The 18844-nt window shown below is 35.6% G+C and overlaps 1 protein-coding gene and 1 pseudogene across 1 annotated transcript in view; one reads left to right on the forward strand and one right to left on the reverse strand.

Moving 5' to 3' along the window:
* Window positions 1-18844, reverse strand: part of SMURF2 (SMAD specific E3 ubiquitin protein ligase 2) — a 152153-nt gene that overhangs the window by 84289 nt on the left and 49020 nt on the right. The window contains exon 2 of the mRNA XM_077163594.1: window positions 4034-4072. Coding sequence (XP_077019709.1) covers window positions 4034-4072 — 39 coding nt within the window. The remainder of the gene's footprint in view (window positions 1-4033; window positions 4073-18844) is intronic.
* Window positions 14196-14495, forward strand: LOC143687024 (mitochondrial import inner membrane translocase subunit Tim9 pseudogene; annotated as a pseudogene).

Genomic DNA, 18844 nt, shown 5'->3' on the forward strand with positions numbered 1-18844 from the left:
AGCCCATGACAAACTCTGGGACCTGTTCTGTAGCTGCCTGTTGAAGTGTGTTTTGAAAATTATTGCTTTTTTCTTTCTTTGCTTCTTATATATATATATGTCACATTTTACAACAAAAACAAAAAAAGGTTAAAAAAAAAATAGGCAGTAATAGTAATACCAGATAAAATAAACTCCTGAAATAATAAAAAAATTTAAAGATGTTTCATAACATAGGTCACCACTCTAGCAAAGTTAATATTTGTAATAACTTTCTACTTGATTATTTTGAGAACAGACACAGTTTTGATAGTTATCAAATGGTATTTAAAATGGTGCTTAATATTTAGAATCTAAGAAACTCTATATCTCTAGATTTTTTCCTTCCCTCGCTCTAATTTTAAATTGCTTTATGAAACATTGTACAAACAGGCTTTACAATGATTATTTAGATATTTAAATATGCCTAGGGATAACTAAGATATCCATTTTAGGTTTTTCGTATGTTAACTGTAAAAATATTTGTATCTTTATATTTGTCTGAAATCAGCAAAATGTTTAGTAACATAGGTCATTACTATAGTAACGTTGATATTTATAGTAACTTTCTACTTTATATTTTGAGAACATTCACAGTTTTGACAGCTGATCAAATAGCATTTAAGTTAGTGTTAAATATTTAGAATTTAAGATGCTCTGCTACCTGAATTTGCAGGGTTTTTTCCTTGTCGCCTTAATATTAAATTGGTTTATGAAACTTACTGTGAAAACACAGGTTTTACAATGATTATTTGGATACTTCATTTAAATATTGTATGGTTAAGCTAAGATAACCATTTTTGGTGATTCTAAGAGTGTTGTTTGTTTTCACAAATAAAAATATTTAAAATTCAATTTAATTCAAAAAACAAGGACTAAGAAAAACAAAACAACTTTGTCCATGATAAACCTCTAGTATGGCTTCCAGACTCTTAATTAGGTAGAAAAGTATGAAACCCAGCCTCCAAGCTATATCTATATTTTAACAAAAACTATCTGGGTTTCATCTTAAGCTGACTGTTAGTCTATAAAAATTTAACTTCAGAATCAAACAATTCTAATGTAGTTTAAACTATCAAATTTTCTCAGGTAAAGCTTAAGTAGCTAAAGTTATTTGTGTTTTTTTTCTCAATTCTCCCTAAAATTTGAGTCTTATAAAATAGCTAAATTTCAAGAACTTCCTAACTACACAAATGGACTTGGACTACAAACAACAGTGAAAGAAAAACTTCAATTCACAAGAATAGGACCAATATTGCCAAGTGAGTTACTTTCTAGAGAAAACAACACTTCATTTTTTATTAGGGGGGTGGTATTCAACCTCCCCCAACCCCCTGGTTCTGAGAATGACTTCAATTTGGCCCCTATACAATACTGTAACATGGAATCTTATGTGCAAACCTTTTATTTAAATGTTACATAACAGAAAGTGAAAAAATTAGCCAGAAATGAAAAAATTCCTTTAAAAAACACAGACAAAGGACAGATGATATATGTGATAAAGTTAGTGGTAGAAAATGCATAGTTAATAGTGGGTATGTGGGTATTCACTGCAAAATTCTTTTCATATTGCTGTATGTTTCAAATTTTTAATGCTGAAATCTTAGGAAGTTATATAATTTTTTAAATAAAATTTAAACTTACAAAAAAGGTAAGTTTTTTGTAAGAATAGTACCCTTCTATTATAGTACCCTTCTATTATTCCCATACATTCTTCACTCAGATTCACCGATTATTTACATCTTGTGCATTTGCTTTTCCTATGTTTCTGCTTGTTTTTTTTGTTTTTTTTTTCTAAACCACTAGAAAGTATGGTGGAGATACCGCTTTCCTTTACTACTAAATAAAAGTAACTTATTTTAAAAACAAATAACCTTGGGAAAACTTCCAAAATATGAGTTAACAAAATTCAGCAATGGTACCCTGGAATAAATAGTATTACCATCATAAAACAAACTACTCCAAAAGATAGCATGTGGCTATGGATATTTTTCTTGTGGTTTAAAAAAAAAATCTATTTCATCACCTTCTAGCCATGCTTCATATCAAAATTTACTTTTCTCATTCAAATGTGATTTAAGCTGACTAACAAGCAAAACTTAATTATACTTCACCATCAATGATAACTGCACTCTCAAATATAACTGCACTCTCATTGAAATAAATTTAAGGAATTCAGAACTTTTATCTTTGGTAATTCTCTTTTTGAAATTAATGTGGGCAACCCTCAATTCATAAATTATTCAAAAATATCCCTAAATAATTGTCTAAGTCTGCCAGAGGGATGATTTGGGAGCTTCACCAGGCTGAACTAGGGGACCATCTGACTGACTCCTTTCCGGCTTGGCTCTCCTATTCCTTTCCAGAGCCATCCAGTATTTCTTTCAATCCTGGGTTTTTAATCTGATCACACATATTTCCCTAATTTTCTTATCCATAAAACAAACTCACTGTTTATACAGTGAAAAGGGAAAAGATTTCCTTCTTCTTTTTTTACCTATGATTAAGGAAAGACAAATATTTCACAAATGATAACAATGTGCTCTCAGAAGCCTACAAATAAAAATGATTCTCCTAGATTTCCTAGGAAAACTGAGGCAAAGATATCTGGATATTTACTGGACAAGCTGTGTCTTTGTCTTGTGGTTCTGAGGAAGGAAAGGAATTTGGGAAGGGATGCGAAGAGGCAAAACTAAAGATTTTATCTTCAAAACCAATGCGAGCAGATGTCTTGAAAGGTAAGAGTGTGTTTTCCTCACTTTCCTATCTTTTCTCTGTATAACCTGACTATCCACTCCTATTAGCTGCCTTCTAGTCCTACTAGGATAACTCCTACCTCATAAATTTTACCCTTATAAATCCTACAAGGGTAAAAGGAGTAAGCTTTGATTAAAAGGGGTGAGAGGTGGGTAGTCCAGCAACAACTCCAAGAGATAACATTAATTGGTGGCAGTAGAGAGAGAGAAAGTTGTGGCCACTGTGACATGTAGCAGGGTTGGGGGCACAGAGTACATAAACTAAGGACTATTTACAAATTTCTTAACGATGTTCCAAATTATTCTAATTGCTTTCGCAAGATTATGTTATTTATAAACTTGCATCCAAGTTCTACTCCAGGAAAGGGGAAGTAATAAAATTTCCAACGGAATGAATTCAGTATGGTTTCAAAATGTATTAAGAGCTTATTTCTTTTAATAAAACCCCTAAACATTATCTAATATGTCATCTTAAAACTACGCAGCACACATAGCCAGTTCTTCACTAGCTTGCGGGAATTTGAATTTTAAAACCTAATGATATCTTCTTTATTTCTAACTTCAAATATTTTAAATATAAATGTTATTAGCTTACCTATTCACTGAAAATTAAGTCACTTTTTCCTCAATAATTTAAAGCTACTGTAAAGTATATATTATAGGGTTAAAAACACCCCCAATCCTTTCTTACAAAACTTAATTTAAAAAAAAAGAAGCCACAAAAAATTCTCAACAGATTGGCAAATAGGCTGCAAATAGGGGAATCAAATTTGGGGTCTGAGACACAAGAGTATCTATGACCAAATGTGGCAGAGATTTCTTTCCTACACTCTGGAAATTCTGGAAATTTCAAGTTGATTCAATGACTTTTCTACCTTCCAAGGAATCCTGGATACATGGTAAAATTTCCTATGAATTTTTTTTTTAATATTTAAAAATAATCTCAAATATTTTTCAAAAATCTAGTCGTATGCCCACCCTCAATTTATACTATGCACATCTGTATATTTACCCATGTATATATATACAGTTCACAATAAATATGTGGGAGAGATAGATAAAAAGAAGGGGTTAAGGCTAAAGAGCACAAAATCCTCTAAAATAAATGTTAAGTCAAATGGCTCTGAACAAAAGCATTCATAAAATAACATTGAGCCTTTTTCTGAATAGAGAAATCCCTAATCAGACAATTCTGAAAAAGCTATCCAAAAAATCTATGCAGAATATACAAGATTTATATTTAAAGTTAATTTACTTACGGAAAAAATCCTTTTTCACCAAGTTTTTTGCACAGAGTACTGCAAAGAAAAAAATACACGAAAAAGATTAAAATGTTAAGACTGCACTGTTAAAAGCTTCATTTTAAAACACTGAAACACTATAGCAAGATATGAAATATAATCACAAACTTTCATTAAAGATTAGAACACACAAGGCAGATGGACTAGGTGGCTGCAACTTTAGCAATAATCACCAGTAACAGCTGAAGGCAAGAAAGTTTATAAATCTTACATTCTAAAAAGGATAATTCCTATCTTCTATCAAGATCTATGCACAATGGCCATGGGAGAAATAGTTCTAAGGAGGAAATATGTAAATTCAGGATGGTATATCTATTTTAAGGGTGAAATAATTTTATATATCTATTTTAAGGGTGAAATAAATATTTTTTACTGAGAAATCTTCACACACATATAGTCCATACATGATGTACACTCAGTGGCTCATGGTATCATCACACAGTTGTGTATTCATCACCATGATCATCTTTAGACCATTTGAATCACCCCAGAAAAAGAAATAAGAAAAAAGAAAAAAACTCATATATCCCATCCCTCTTACCCTTCCCTCTCATTAACCAGGTACTTCAATCTACCCAATTTTTTACGCTTTATCCCTCCTATTATTTATTTATTGTCTATCCTTATTTTTTTACTCATCTGTCCATACCCAGGATAAAAGGAGCGTCAGACACAGATTTTCACATACAGTCACATTGTAAAAGTTTTATCATTATACAATCATCTTCAAGAAGCAAAGCTACGAGAACACAGCTCAACAGTTTCAGGTACTGCGCTCTAGCCACTCCAACACACCATAAACTAAAAAAGGATATCTATATAATGCATGAGAATGATCTCCAGGATAACCTCTCAACTCAGCAATCTCTCAGCCATTGAAACTCTATTTTGCTCATTTCTCTCTTCCCCTTTCAGTCAAGGCTTTCTCAATCCCATGATGCTGGGTCCCAGTTCATTCCAGGAGTTACATCACAGGTTGCTTGGGAGATTTACACCCCTAAGAGCCATGTCTACATAGAGGTGGGGAGGGCAGTGAGTTCAACTGCAGAACTGGTTTAGAGAAAGGGGGCAACATCTAAGCAACAAAAGAGGTTCTCTGGGTGACTCTTAGGCATAATTATCAGTAGGCTTAGCTTCTCCTTTGCAGGAAAAAGTTTCATAGGACTGAAATTCCAAGACTGAGGGCTCAGTCTATTGATTTGGTTGTCCTCACTGCTTGCAAAAGTATCAGGAATTCCGAAAATGGGGAAGTTTAATATTTCCTCCTTTCTCCCCAGTCCCCCAAGGGGACTTAACAAATACTTTTTTATTCACTGCCACAATATATCAGGGCATCACACTAACCTGAATAAACCAACAAAATCTCACACCCTAGTCAAGATTCCATGTACTTATGATGTTCAACTAAACTGACCATATAAGTTAAACTAGGTAATGCATTGGCCAAATATAAATTACGCACCAAATAAACACCTCTCCCTTTGGTCTCAGACAGAAGTTGAAGTTTTAAAATATGGACTATATTATCTTTTACCCTGTATTTGATTTACCTTAGTCCTATCCAGATCAGTTTCATTCATATCTCTACTCAAAGTCTGATCAATTTTTCAACTTTTTAAACAGTTTCTTTATGGGGTAAAGCTGACATTCACAGCTTCAGAGCTCTAACTCTTGAGTCTCAGGTGTCAAATACCCGAAGTTTCTGGGAATGGCCAGGTTATATACAAACAGCTTAGTATCTCAAAATTTAGAAATAACAGTTACAACTCCTGAATATATTTGACTGTTTTAAGAGCTTACAATCTAGACGCCTTTACAATAGGCCCCAAATTGATAACCCATGCTCTTGACTTCAGTTCACCAAGTGTGTACATTATAGTTAGTCCATATGAGTGAGGTAGGAAAATATTTGTTTTGTTTTTTTTGTTTCTCCCATTTCATTCAACAGTCCTTAAGATTCATTCACTGATAAAGATTTTTAAAAACAACTCTCTGCTATTTAACCTCTATCTAAATTTCAAAGAAACCTTACAGAAAAGATAAATTACCATCCCCTAAATCATCAGCTCAGTGATAAGACAGACCTTTATATCTTTAAAAGACTTAAGTTAATAGGGCAGGCAACAGTTGCTCAGTGGCAGAGTTCTCACCTGCCAGGCCAGAGACCCGAGTTCAATTTCCAGTGCCTGCCCATGTAAAAAAAAAAAAAAAAAAAAAAAAAAAGCCAAGAAAAGACTATAAGTTAGTATATTAAAGATGAATATCCCAAATCCAAATTTTCTAAATTATCTTGTTAAATTATGACTTATATGGTGATGACGGTACAACCTTGTGAATATTCTAAAAAACAAACTTGTACAGTTTAAAAGGGTGAATTTTATGGTATATGAATTGTCAATAAAAAAGCTACTCTGTGCAGTCATAAACAAACCTCTAATTCAATTATGATACAAACGAAGAAACAACTTTTACATATTTATAGTTTAATCGATAAAATATTGATGAATGTAATGTTCTATCAATTTCTATCCTCTTCTACTCACAGTTTAATTGATCTATTCAATTTGTTAATTATTTGAAGTTTAGTGTATAAAAGTTCATTTAACATAATTATCAAACCTTGGGAATAAATCTAGTCACTCACTTTAAATTTCAATTGAAAATCATTTTTATGGGTGCAAGGGTAATTCTGTGGTAGAATTCTTGCCTGTCATGCAGGAGACCCATGTTTGATTTCAGGCCCCTGCACTCCCACCCCCCCCCCCCCCCCGCCAAAAAAAATTCAACAAATGGTGCTGCAATAAATGGGATAGTCACATGGAAAAAGAATGAAATGTGACCCCCACCATACAAGCACACACCAAAAAAATCATTTTGAAGGTAGAAGTCAACAGTAAATGAACAAAATCATTATGTGAGCACAAGCAACTGATCTACTAGTCACAGTCCCTTAGACCCTGTTTTCAAAAACTCGGTCAGGAAAACCAGGGCCATAACTAAGAATACCAAAACACAAACTTCATTTAGAAGAACTACTCCCTAAACTTTTATTATCATAAAATTTAATGCAATATTCAAGGTCAATACATATACAACACACACGCAAAAATCCAAATTATAATCTTCATTAGTGAGAATTTTTAACCATCATTCTACGATTAAATGGAACAATTTCACAACCTACTTCAGAGAAACAGAAAATATATAAGAACTCCAACTTCTTGCCACCAAACCTATAAACACTCTATTTTCATACTCATTCTTTTTTCCCTCCTCTTACAATGAATGCCCACTCCCTAAGACTATCTTTCCACCTGTGTTATAGACTGCTTACCCAACTATCACTTTCTCAGAGGACCATCCCACAAACCCTCTCTAGTCTCTTCTTTGGACCGTCTCATCAGCATTTAAAAAAACATACTCAACTCATCTGTATTTAAACATAATCCATGCCTCCTTCCAGCCACCATCCTACGTTTTCTCCTTCAAAAGAAAGTTTTTTCAAATAATTATTACACTTTTGATTCAACTTTACCTCCTACTTAATGCCTCAATTCACAGAAATTTGGCTTCCTCCATCACTATTGCCCCTGAACCACTTCATCAAATCCTAGGAGAGCGTTAAAGATTGGGTTAAGTCCCCCACAAAAAAGATATTCAAGTCCTAACTGTCCCCCTATCCTGTAGGTGTGAATTCATATGTAAATGGAATCTTTGGAGATCTTATTAAGATGAGGCAAAACTGAATCAGAGTTAGCCTTAATCCAATATGACTGTAATCCTTATAAGCAAAGACAAATTGTACACAGGAGTAAGAAGGAACAGAAGACAGATTACCCTATGACAGAGGACTGCTAGCAAGCCCTCATTAGAAAACTACAGACACTGGAGAAAGTTTATACACTCATTTTGGACTTCTACCCTCCAAAATTGTGAGACTATAAATTCCTGTTTTAGAGACTCAGCCCCTACCTCTCTCCTAAACTCCAGAGGCAAATTCAATATGCCTTCAAATAAAATCATTTTCCCTCATCCCCAAGCCTGTCTTCTCCTCCAGTTTCCTTTCTTTCAATTAACTGCCTTGCCTTCCACTCCCTTGCACCAGTCAGAAACCTGCATGACAACGGTGTCTCCTCCTCTTCCCTACCTCCTGTCAATTACCAAATTCTAATCCATTCTGTCTCTGAAATATCCCTCATCTGTCCAATTCTGTTACTAATGCTACTACCTCAATCCAGGCCACCACTAGTTAATACCTAGGTAATTACAAAAGCTTTCCCAAATTGGTCTCCTGCCTCCAGCCTCACCCCCCCACCTACCCCATTCAGTTCCCCACACTGGACCAAAAGTGATCTTTCTAAAATTCTAAGTCCTTCCATCCATTTCCCCTACTCATATTCTTAAAATATTCCAAAGGTTTTTTTCACCTAAAGTTTATATTGGCTTATGAAGCCCTTCAAACCCTGGCTCCTGCTTACCTCTCATATCTCATTTCTTATTATCAACCCCTCCCTTCCAAGCCCCCAAAGTCTAAGATACAGCCACACTGAACTTTCACTTCCTCTAATGTACTCCGTCTCTCACCTACAAGCTCCATACGCCGTTCCCTCTTACATTTTTCCCAGATTTCTTTACGAAGCTAAACTCCTCCTTCCCTTTTAGGTCCCAAAGTTAAGAAAGCCTTTGAGAACAACTGCTTCTCTGTTTCTCTCAACCCTCCCATTTGTATTTTCAAGAAGCCTGTATTTTCATTATCGTAGCCATTATCATACTTTGTGATAATTGTTTTAAATTTAGAATGTTGCTTATATGTTCATGGAGGTGGTAAACCCCATATAGCATGAATCATGTCTGCCTTATTTCTTTGTATCCCTAACATCAAGCACAAATTATCCTGGCATAAAACAGACAGTCAATAAATATCTGTTCAATGAACGAATGAACCAGACTCTAAAATAATTTCATTTAAAAGGTTTTTTTTAATACTATATTCCTAATCATGATTTTGGCTAAAATCATATTTTTATCATTTCCCTTTACTTAAAACATTCTCTTCAAATCATGGTTGACAATCTGCATACACTATAATGTAATTCTATATTTTTAGAAGAAAATCAAACTATCATTTTTGTAATACAAACAATAGGAAATAGAACCAATAATCAAATGTGGGGTGGGGGAGGGGTGGCAGTGTAGAGGATATTTCATTTTTAGTTTTCCAAAGCTTATTAAGAGAGAGAAGTAAAAAACACCTTGAGAAAAGCTGGGGCTATGTGACAGGTAGGGAATAGCTGGAGAGTAACCTCATAAGGTGGGTGGGGCCAGAACAAAAGCCAAGCACTGTACACCTTCTCCCAGACATCTATCAATATTTCACTATCTTTAATGCTTAGTAAGCTTTTTATTGATGTAATATATGTAGAAAAGTACAGAAATTTTAGCCATATAGTTCAATAAGTTTTCACTAATTTTTATATTAAAACAAAGAACTATACTGGACTCCAGATTTTAGCACCATGTCAATTTTAATTAATTTTGATTAGCTACAAATGACACCACCATGGTACACATAGCTAGAGAATCCAGTAGTGACAATGTGTCAAATGGTCTATAGATTTGCACTAGATTAATTTTATGAAACTACGCTGATTATATTACTTCCCTTCTCAAATTCTTTAAAAGCATTTCTCATTATTAAGTCTACACTCTAAAACCTGGCATGTTTTAGCTATTCTACTCACTCCTGGAGACAGATGGTTTGAAATGAAGAGACAAGAGAATTAAAGTAAACTTTAGGTCATCCACGTTGGTAGATTTGTAACTCCTCCCTTCTACTCTTCACATATTCAGATGTGACCATCTTGAGATACTTAATGAGAAGGGAGTACTTCCAACATCGTTCACTCTTTCATTCAACATTTTCTGAGCAACCGCTGTGTGCCAAGTGTTACAAGACTGTGCAGATACAAAGATAAGACAGAGTCTTTGTCCAGAACTCACAGGTCAGGTATAATTTAAAAGTCATGCCATAAATGCCTCTTTGTTGTTTTCTCAGTAAATGTTTTAAAATTTCACACACAAAAAAATCTTAGTATATTTTATTTGAGGCAGCCATTGGAGAAAACCATCTGCAGAAACGCAGGCAGTAATAACTATTACCATTTTCATTTGAGTCATTATTTTTCTGGTTGGAGAGGCGTTATCTACATGCAACACCACCATGTAATAATATCAGAGTAAATCACAGCTGTAGAAATAGAATGCTATGCTGTGCTTACTGAATTGCACTCATAATGAATGGCTGTCTGTTTAATGCGAATAAAACTCCAACTGCTGAATATCTTCTTGCCAAACATTTCCCTTCCTCCTCCAGATTGGGGTTGCATTCCAATTACACTGCTGATTGGAATGAAACTCCTTAAGAGAAAAAAAATCATTCAGACATCACTTCTCTCATTTCACAAAACGATTTCTATAATACTGTCTCCAAGGTTTAAAAGTTGTATAGACTGTTTTTGAACACAGACCTCTCTGAATTTTCTTCACATATGAAAAAGTTATTGCAAATAAAACTGAAGTTCAGGATAACATTCTAACACAAATTTCAGCAAGATAGCTTATGCTTTTAAAATGTCTAATATGCATGATTTCTGATTGTTAGCACATGACAGCAATTTAAATCTTTCTGATTCAAGAAACTACCTCTACCTTAGCTCCTAGATGTGAAAGGGAAATGAAATTGAAGTTCTACAGAAAACTTGCATACACTATAATGTTGTATGAGTTTTAGTACCATTGCTGGAAACTGGAGCATTACACAAAGATTCACATCCAAGAGTGCTATTATAAAATGTCACAATGAGCAAAAATATCAGTTTCAACCCTATCCACATAACTATAATGAAATAAGAAATGATAATGAACAGCATAATGAAATATTACCCATTTTTTAATTATGTAAATATATTTAATGACATGAAGACAGTTCCTCAATATGCTGTTAAGAGGAAAAATCATTTTACAAAGTACACTTAAAACAATTTGAGTAAGGAATATAAAAGATAGGTAATATTTATTGAATATTTGCTATGTATAAGTGTACATAATTTAAAACCACCCTGTGAGATAAATGGTAGCATCATCTACATTTTAGAGATGAGGAAACTAAGAATCAGGTATAAAGACTTGCCAAAGATCATGCTATAGGTTGTAGAGTTGAATTCTAAGACAAGTAGTCTAATTCTGGGAACTGTCATACTGAAACATAATTTCTCAGTTTAGTATGAAGCTTCCTCTGATTAAAGCAATTATCAGTAATAAGGGTTCAAAAAAAATGGTTACTGAAACCTAGGGTAAAGAAAGCCTCCTCCAGGAGATTAATAATTTACCTCTTTTAATAGACATAGTAGTTTACCTCTGCAATCATATTAGACCTGCTTTCAACTAAGTATCTTGCTACAGCACCCTTTAATAAAAGGAACTTTATTTAGGCAATTCTTTTCATGTATCTCCAGAAAAACTGGTCTCTAAGTTTAACTTAATGAGTTTAGTGCCTGTCAAGTATTTAATTTTTAAGTACTATACCAGATATTGTATTAAAATTAATGTATTAATGGCAGAAAGATGTGCTTCAGGGCTCTGTTCCCCCAACAGAAGCTTTGGACAACCAGCAAGAACTGGCAGAAAAATCTCTCTCAAAGCTCCAGAAAACATTTAAGGACTGTAGTAATAGGGCGAGTACCAAATGAAACAAAGGCTACTTTATCTCACCGAACTGTGGCTCACCTACCCCTTACCAGCTTACAGTGGAGCTGGCCTGTGTTCTAGTGCAGATTCCTCATCCCAGCTCCAGAGGGTGCAAAGTAACCCACATGCATGGGAGCATGTATATGTGGCCCACCTCAAGTGTCCTGAGGGATTTGCCATCCCAGAGCTTGCCCTGGATGAAGAAAGTGGCACACAGAGTGCTTCTACCCAATGCTGTGGGAGAGCAGTCAAGCCTTTGTGTCTGGGACAACAGATTGCTTGCTGTAGGACATAGAGCACAGTGCCCAGGAATATAAGGTTGTTTCCTAAGGAAGAAAGTGCACTCATCTGTGTAAACAGGAATTTCTAGGTGCATGTCCAAGACAAGAAACAAGTACAGAAAGGATCTGGGAGGCCCCTGTACTTTGGGCTGGAGCTATTCTCAAAACTCATTGTATGGATAAGCCCTGAACGAGAGCACTTGCACAGGTCAATCTGCAAAGACCGGGAAAGGTGTATTATTATTTTTCTTTCTGCATTTATTAGCTCCTGATATTCAAGGAAAGCTCTGTAGTAACACTAACTGAATACATGCTTTAAGAACAGATGCCTCAGAGTTTAAATTCCAGTAATAACATTAAAATATCAAAATGTCAAGGAATCAGCAAAAGATTAAAAAACATACAAAGAAATAGCAAACTATCACTGAAAAGGATCAAACCTGGGACATTCCGGACTTAAAAAAAAAAAAAAGCTGCCCAAAATATGCTCAAAGACAAACAGAAAACATGGACAAAGAACTAAAGGAAGTGAGGAAAACAAAAGATAAACAAAAAAGAGTATCAAGAGAGAGATGAAAATTATGAAAAAAGAATCAAACAGGGCTGAAGACCACACTAAAAGAAATTAAAAATTCCCTACAGGGTTTCAACAGCAAGTTGAAGGTGGTGAAAGAAAGAATCAGTTAATTTGGAGATAAGAAAATTGAAATGATAAAATCGGAGGAGCAGAAAGAAGAGTGAAAATAGTGAATAAGCCTGAGGAACCTACCTGTATGGGATACCATCAAGCATTGTGCGAATCCCAGAAGGAGAAGAAAGAGAAAAGAACAGTGAAATAATGGCTGAAAACTTTCCAAATTTAATGAAAGACATGAATGTTCATATCCAAAACGCTCAAAGAATTCCAAACAGGATAAACCTAAATACACCCACACCGTGCCATATTATACTTAAAACTGTCGAATGCCAAAGATAAAGAGAATTCTGAAAGTCACGGAGAAAGCATGTTACATCAGTGAATATACTTGCTCTTAGGAAATGTTTAGTCTAAAGTATTAAATGTATTAAGTGTTCAAGAAGCATGCTGTGTACAACCTACACTCAAGTGTTCAGAAAATGGATGCATGGATAGATGGATAGACTGATGATTACATAAAATGATATAGCAAATATAACAAAATGTTGGGATTGGTGGTTCTGAGTATCTAGGGGGTTAGGGAGGGGTATGCTGGAGTTCTCTACATGGAGTTTGTATTTTTTTTTTTGTAATTGCCCTGTAAGTTTGAAAGAATTTCAAAATAATTAAAAAAAAAAACATATATATATATATATATATATATATATATATATATATATACACGAGGTAAACATCTACTTAAAAAAAAAGTTTTAATCAGCATTTAAACATTTCACCAAAGACAAACTTTGTTGTCAGTGAACAAATTAAACATTTCTACCCCACTCATATCAAAAATTTTCAAATAGCTACATTTTTTTATTTCAACAAGCATATGCGGAGCTGCTGGGTGAGGTCTGGGACAAGCAGCTGGGACGAACCAAAAGGAAGGAAAAAAGAAAACCGCTGCCCCTAATATCACTAAGGGCAAGCAGGAGAAGCAAGCCAGAAAGGGAGAACAGGGAGGGCGTTAGAGCTCACTGCTACTCCCACCAAGGCCAATTCATTAATGCCCTTGTCTTCTCTTGAGATAACTAAAATGAAGTATATACCGGCCTTGGTCAGTGTTCATTCCTCCTAAACTCCCAATTACTAGGTTTGTAGTCCGAGGAAATGAGGACTTCGGGTCCACCAACTCAATCCCAGCCCCTCTCCATTGGCCCTGGCCCGGGGCTGGAAGGAGAAGATGCCTTCAGAGGCGCAGAATCCAAAAGTTCTCTGTTCTCCAGCTGCTACAGCACTCTCCCTGACCCCAGCCAGCCAACCCCAGACTCGATCCACAGCACAGTACCCAGCCTCTCACTGGTGCTGGATGTAAGAGCCTGTGCTTATGTAAGAAATCTAACCTCACTGGAGACATTCAAGCAAAAGTTGGACAACCACTTTTCCAGAACAGAAAGGGAACTCATTCATCAGAAAAGGTGACTAACAAGCACAACAAAAGACTATGGCTACCCAAATACCAGAACCTGATCAGATAAATCAATTTAAAGAATTTCTTGGAACCTACAAAAAACGTACAGAAATCTGCTTTTAGGACTGTGTTAAAAGACTTCACAACAAGAGAATTAAAACCTGAAGAGGCCACCTGTTCAGAACACTGCTTACAGACATATTTTTAAATGACAAAAAATTATCCATGAGATTTTAGGAATATCATATTCAGCAAAATGAAGCCCTGGCAGCCAAAATAGTACTCCTTGGCCAATCACGATAGAGAATGAAAGATTGCACTGGAAATGAGGATTCACTTAATATAATCTCTTGAAAGCAGTAACCACCAAGTTAAACCACTTGTCACGAATGGCATTTGAAAGCCACCGGGACAGTAAAATCACTATTTACCAAGAATAATCAAAATAGAAGGCCGTAATTGTTCAATGAAAATAAGATGCTACATGTGTTGACGCTTTAAGATTCAGCAGCTTGGTCAGCTAGGGAGAAGAAACCATGTTTCTTCAATTGTGACTGTTAATTTTAAAGCAATATATGTGTTCAGTCATATATGAGATAGAAAAAAAAATTATATAAGTAAAATAAATGGAAATAGTACTGAGCAGTTGTTTATACTATATAATACCAGAGTATCTGACAGGACACAAGTATGCTGAAATGTCTTCAATCCTCCAACCATTCTGTCTGCCTCAAATTGCTGGTAAATACACAAAATTGTTACCTGCTAATCATTTCAATGCATTATCCTTTTCTAGTCTCCCTTCTTGTGTGAGGATGAACATTATACATTCTTATTCTAGCTACATTTTTTATGTTCTTTCAGGAAACGTTCCATATGTGACCAGCTTTGAAATGTTTAATAGTCGACCATTGTGCTCTAGTATAGTCTGGGATTATTTGGGGTTTTTTTGCTGTTGTTGTTTTGTGTTGTGTTCAAAGGCAAAGTGTCAAACCTAAATGATTTCCGGTCAGACCAAAAATATACAATTTATTCTTGGCCATGACAAAAAAAAAAGTGTATTGTATGGTCACGCTTTTTTTTACCCAATGGCTATATGGCTGAAATTGCTACACTTTAATTCACTTATTCTCTGTGCATTTAACTAATATTTTTTTGAGTGTTTATTAAGTGCCAGATATTATGCTAGATGACTATGACAGGCTGCGTTGTATTAATCTCTTTTTATGTGCTATGGGTCCCTTCACTGTCTGGTAAAGTTTATGAACCTCTTCACACAATTATATATATTTTTAATGGGGTATTCTAGTGTGTAAGCTGCCAGAATGTGATATACCAGAAACAGAATGGCTTTTAAAAAGGGGAACTTACCAAGTTGCAAGTTTACATGTTCTAAGGCCCTTAAAATGTCCAAACGAAGGCAAAGCTATGAAAATGCCCAAATTAAGGCACCAACAAGAAGTTACCTGCACACAAGTGAGACCAACAAAGTTCAGTTTCTCTCTCAGCTGGAAGGGCACATGACAAATATGGCAATTTCTGCTATCTTTCTCTTCTGGCTTCTTGTTTCATGAAGCTCCCCCAGGGACGTTTTCCTTCTTGATCTCCAGAGTCTCTGGCTGTATGGGTTCTAAAGCTTTTTCCAAAATGGTTTCCTTTTAAAAGGCTCCAGTAAGCAACCCCACCTTGAATGGGTAGAGACACATCTCCACGGAAACGATGTAATCAAAAGTTACCACCCACAACAACCAAAGCTATAGGATGAGCCCCCAGTCTTGGGGGTTGTTCATATGAAACTTAACCCCACAAAGGATAGGTCAAGTCTACTTAAAACTTAGGCCTAAGAGTCACCCCCAAGAGAACCTCTTTTGTTGCTCAGATGTGGCCCCTCTCTCCAGCCAACACAACAAGCAAACTCACCACCCTCCCCCTCTCCACATGGGACATGACTCACAGGGGTGTGGACCTTCCTGGCAACGTGGGACAGAAATCCTAGAGTGAGCTGAGACTCAGCATTAACGGATTGAGAAAACCTTCTCAACCAAAAGGGGGAAGAGGGAAATGAGACAAAGTGTCAATGGCTGAGAAATTCCAAACAGAGTCGAGAGGTTATCCTGGAGGTTATTCTTATGCATTAAGTAGATATCATCTTGTTATTCAAGATGTAATGGAGAGGCTGGAGGGAACTGCCTAAAAATGTAGAGTTGTGTTCCAGTAGCCATGTTTCTTGAGGATGATTGAATAATGATATAGCTTTCACAATGTGACTGTGTGATTGTGAAAACCTTGTGTCTGATGCTCCTTTTATCTACCTTGTCAACAAAGGAGTAGAACATATGGAATAAAAATAAATAATAGGGGGAACAAATGCTAAAATAAATTTAGTTTGAAATGCTAGTAATCAATGAAAGCGAGGGGTAAGGGGTATGGTAGGTATAATCTCTTTTTTTTTTTTCTTTCCTGTGTTCGTTTTATTTCTTTTTCTATTGTCTTATTATTTCTTTTTCTGAATTAATGCAAATGTTCTAAGAAATGATGAATATGCAACTAAGTGATGATATTGTGAATTACTGATTATATATGTTGATGTTTTATTTGGTTTCTTAATTTTTTAATTAATAAATAAATTTTTTTTAAAAGTTACCGCCCATAATTGGGTGGGTCACATCTCTATGGAAACAATCAGAAAGGTCCCAAACGGCAATACTGAATGACGATAAAAGGACATGGCTTTTCTGGGGTAAAGAAGATTCAAACCGGCACATGGGGTTAAAGCAAACTGTACCTTTACTAAATAATTCTTAGTTCATGATTTCATAAACCATTACTTCATTTCTAGGATGGAATTTAGTTTAGAAAAAAAAATAAACAGATCACTTCCAGTTCTCAGACAAGCTGGAGGAGATGCTCAGTACAGCATAAAACTCTGACCATAATATATGAGACAAATTGAAAAGTAGAGAAAGGAGGTGAGGCATAAAAATTATTCAAAGAAATAATGGCTGAAAATTTCTCAAATGTGGCAAAAACCATAAACCACCAGATTCTAGGAGCTGAAAAAAACTACTGTGCAGGTTTGAAACTGCTGTTGCATACTACAAAAAAAAGAAAAAAAAAATTTCTTTAATCCTGATTCAATATTGTTTGGATCTTTTTGATAGTTGTTTCCATGGAGATGTGACCCATAATTGGGTGGGGAGTTTTGATTCGATGGTTTCCACAGAGATATGTTTCCACCCATTCAAAGTGGGTCACTTACTTCAGTTCTTTAAAAGAGAATCATTTTGGAAAAAGCTTCAGAGCCAACAAGAGACCCGGATGTTTGGCAAGGCAGAAAGTAAATGCCCCCAGGGAAGAGACCCCAACAGATGCCAACCACATGCCTTCCCAGCAAACAGAGGTATTCTAGACCCATCAGCCTTTCTTGAGTCAAGGTATCTTTCTCTGGATGCCTTCATTTGGAAATTTTTACAGCTTCAGAACTGTAAACTTGCAACATAATAAATTCCCTTTTTACAAGCTGTTCCATTTCTGGCATATTATATTCTGGCAGGTTTAACAAACCAAAAGAGATTTTGGTACCAGAGAAGTGGGGTACTGTGATTTGCAAATACCAAACATGTTGAAATGGCTTTCTAAATGGATAAGGGAAGATTTTGAAAGAATTGTGAGGAATGTGATAAAAGCCTAGAAAGCTTTGAGGAGACTGTTGGTAGAAATGTAGACTCTAAAGATGTCTCAGATGAGGCCTGTGCTGGTTTGAAAGGATGTATGGACCCTAGAAAAGCCAGGTTTTAATCAAAATCCCATTTCGTAAAGGCAGAATAATCCCTATTCAATACTGTATGTTTGAAACTGTAATCAGATCATCTCCCTGGAGACGTGATTTAATCAAGAGTGGTTGTTAAACTGGATTAGGTGACATGTCTCCACCCATTTGGGTGGGTCTTGGTAAGTTTCTGGAGTCTTATAAAAGAGGAAACATTTTGGAGAATGGGAGATTTGGAGAGAGCAGAGGATGCTGCAGCACCACAAAGCAAAGAATTCACGAGCCAGCGACCTTTGGAGATGAAGAAGGAAAACGCCTCCCAGGGAGCTTCATGAAACCGAAAGCCAGGAGAGAAAGCTAGCAGATGACACTGTGTTTGCCATTTGCCCTTCCAGCTGAGAGAGAAGCCCTGACTGTGTTCGCCATGTGCCCTCTCACTTGAGAAAGAAACCCTGAATTTCATCAGCCTTCTTGAACGAAGGTATCTTTCCCTGGATGGATACCTTTGATCTAACATTTCTATAGACTTGTCTTAATTGGGACATTTTCTTGGCCTTAGAACTGTAAACTAATAACTTATTAAATTCCCCTTTTCAAAAGCCATTCCATTTCTGGTATATTGCATTCAGGCAGCTAGCAAACTACAAGGCCTTAGATAGAAATGAGGAATGTGTCATTGTAAACTGGAAGAAAGGCAGCCCCTGTTTTAAAGTGGCACAGAATGTGGCAAAATTTTGTACTGCTGTTGAATGGAAGGCAGACTTTAAAGGAAACAATCTGGGATAATTTCCTGAGGAAATTTCTAAATTATATGTGGAAAATGCAGCCTGGTTTCTCCTTGCAGCTGACAACAAAATGCAACAGGAAAGAGAAGTTGAGAACT

This window comes from Tamandua tetradactyla, chromosome 6, assembly GCF_023851605.1.
Source record: "Tamandua tetradactyla isolate mTamTet1 chromosome 6, mTamTet1.pri, whole genome shotgun sequence".
NCBI classification, from domain to species: domain Eukaryota; kingdom Metazoa; phylum Chordata; class Mammalia; order Pilosa; family Myrmecophagidae; genus Tamandua; species Tamandua tetradactyla.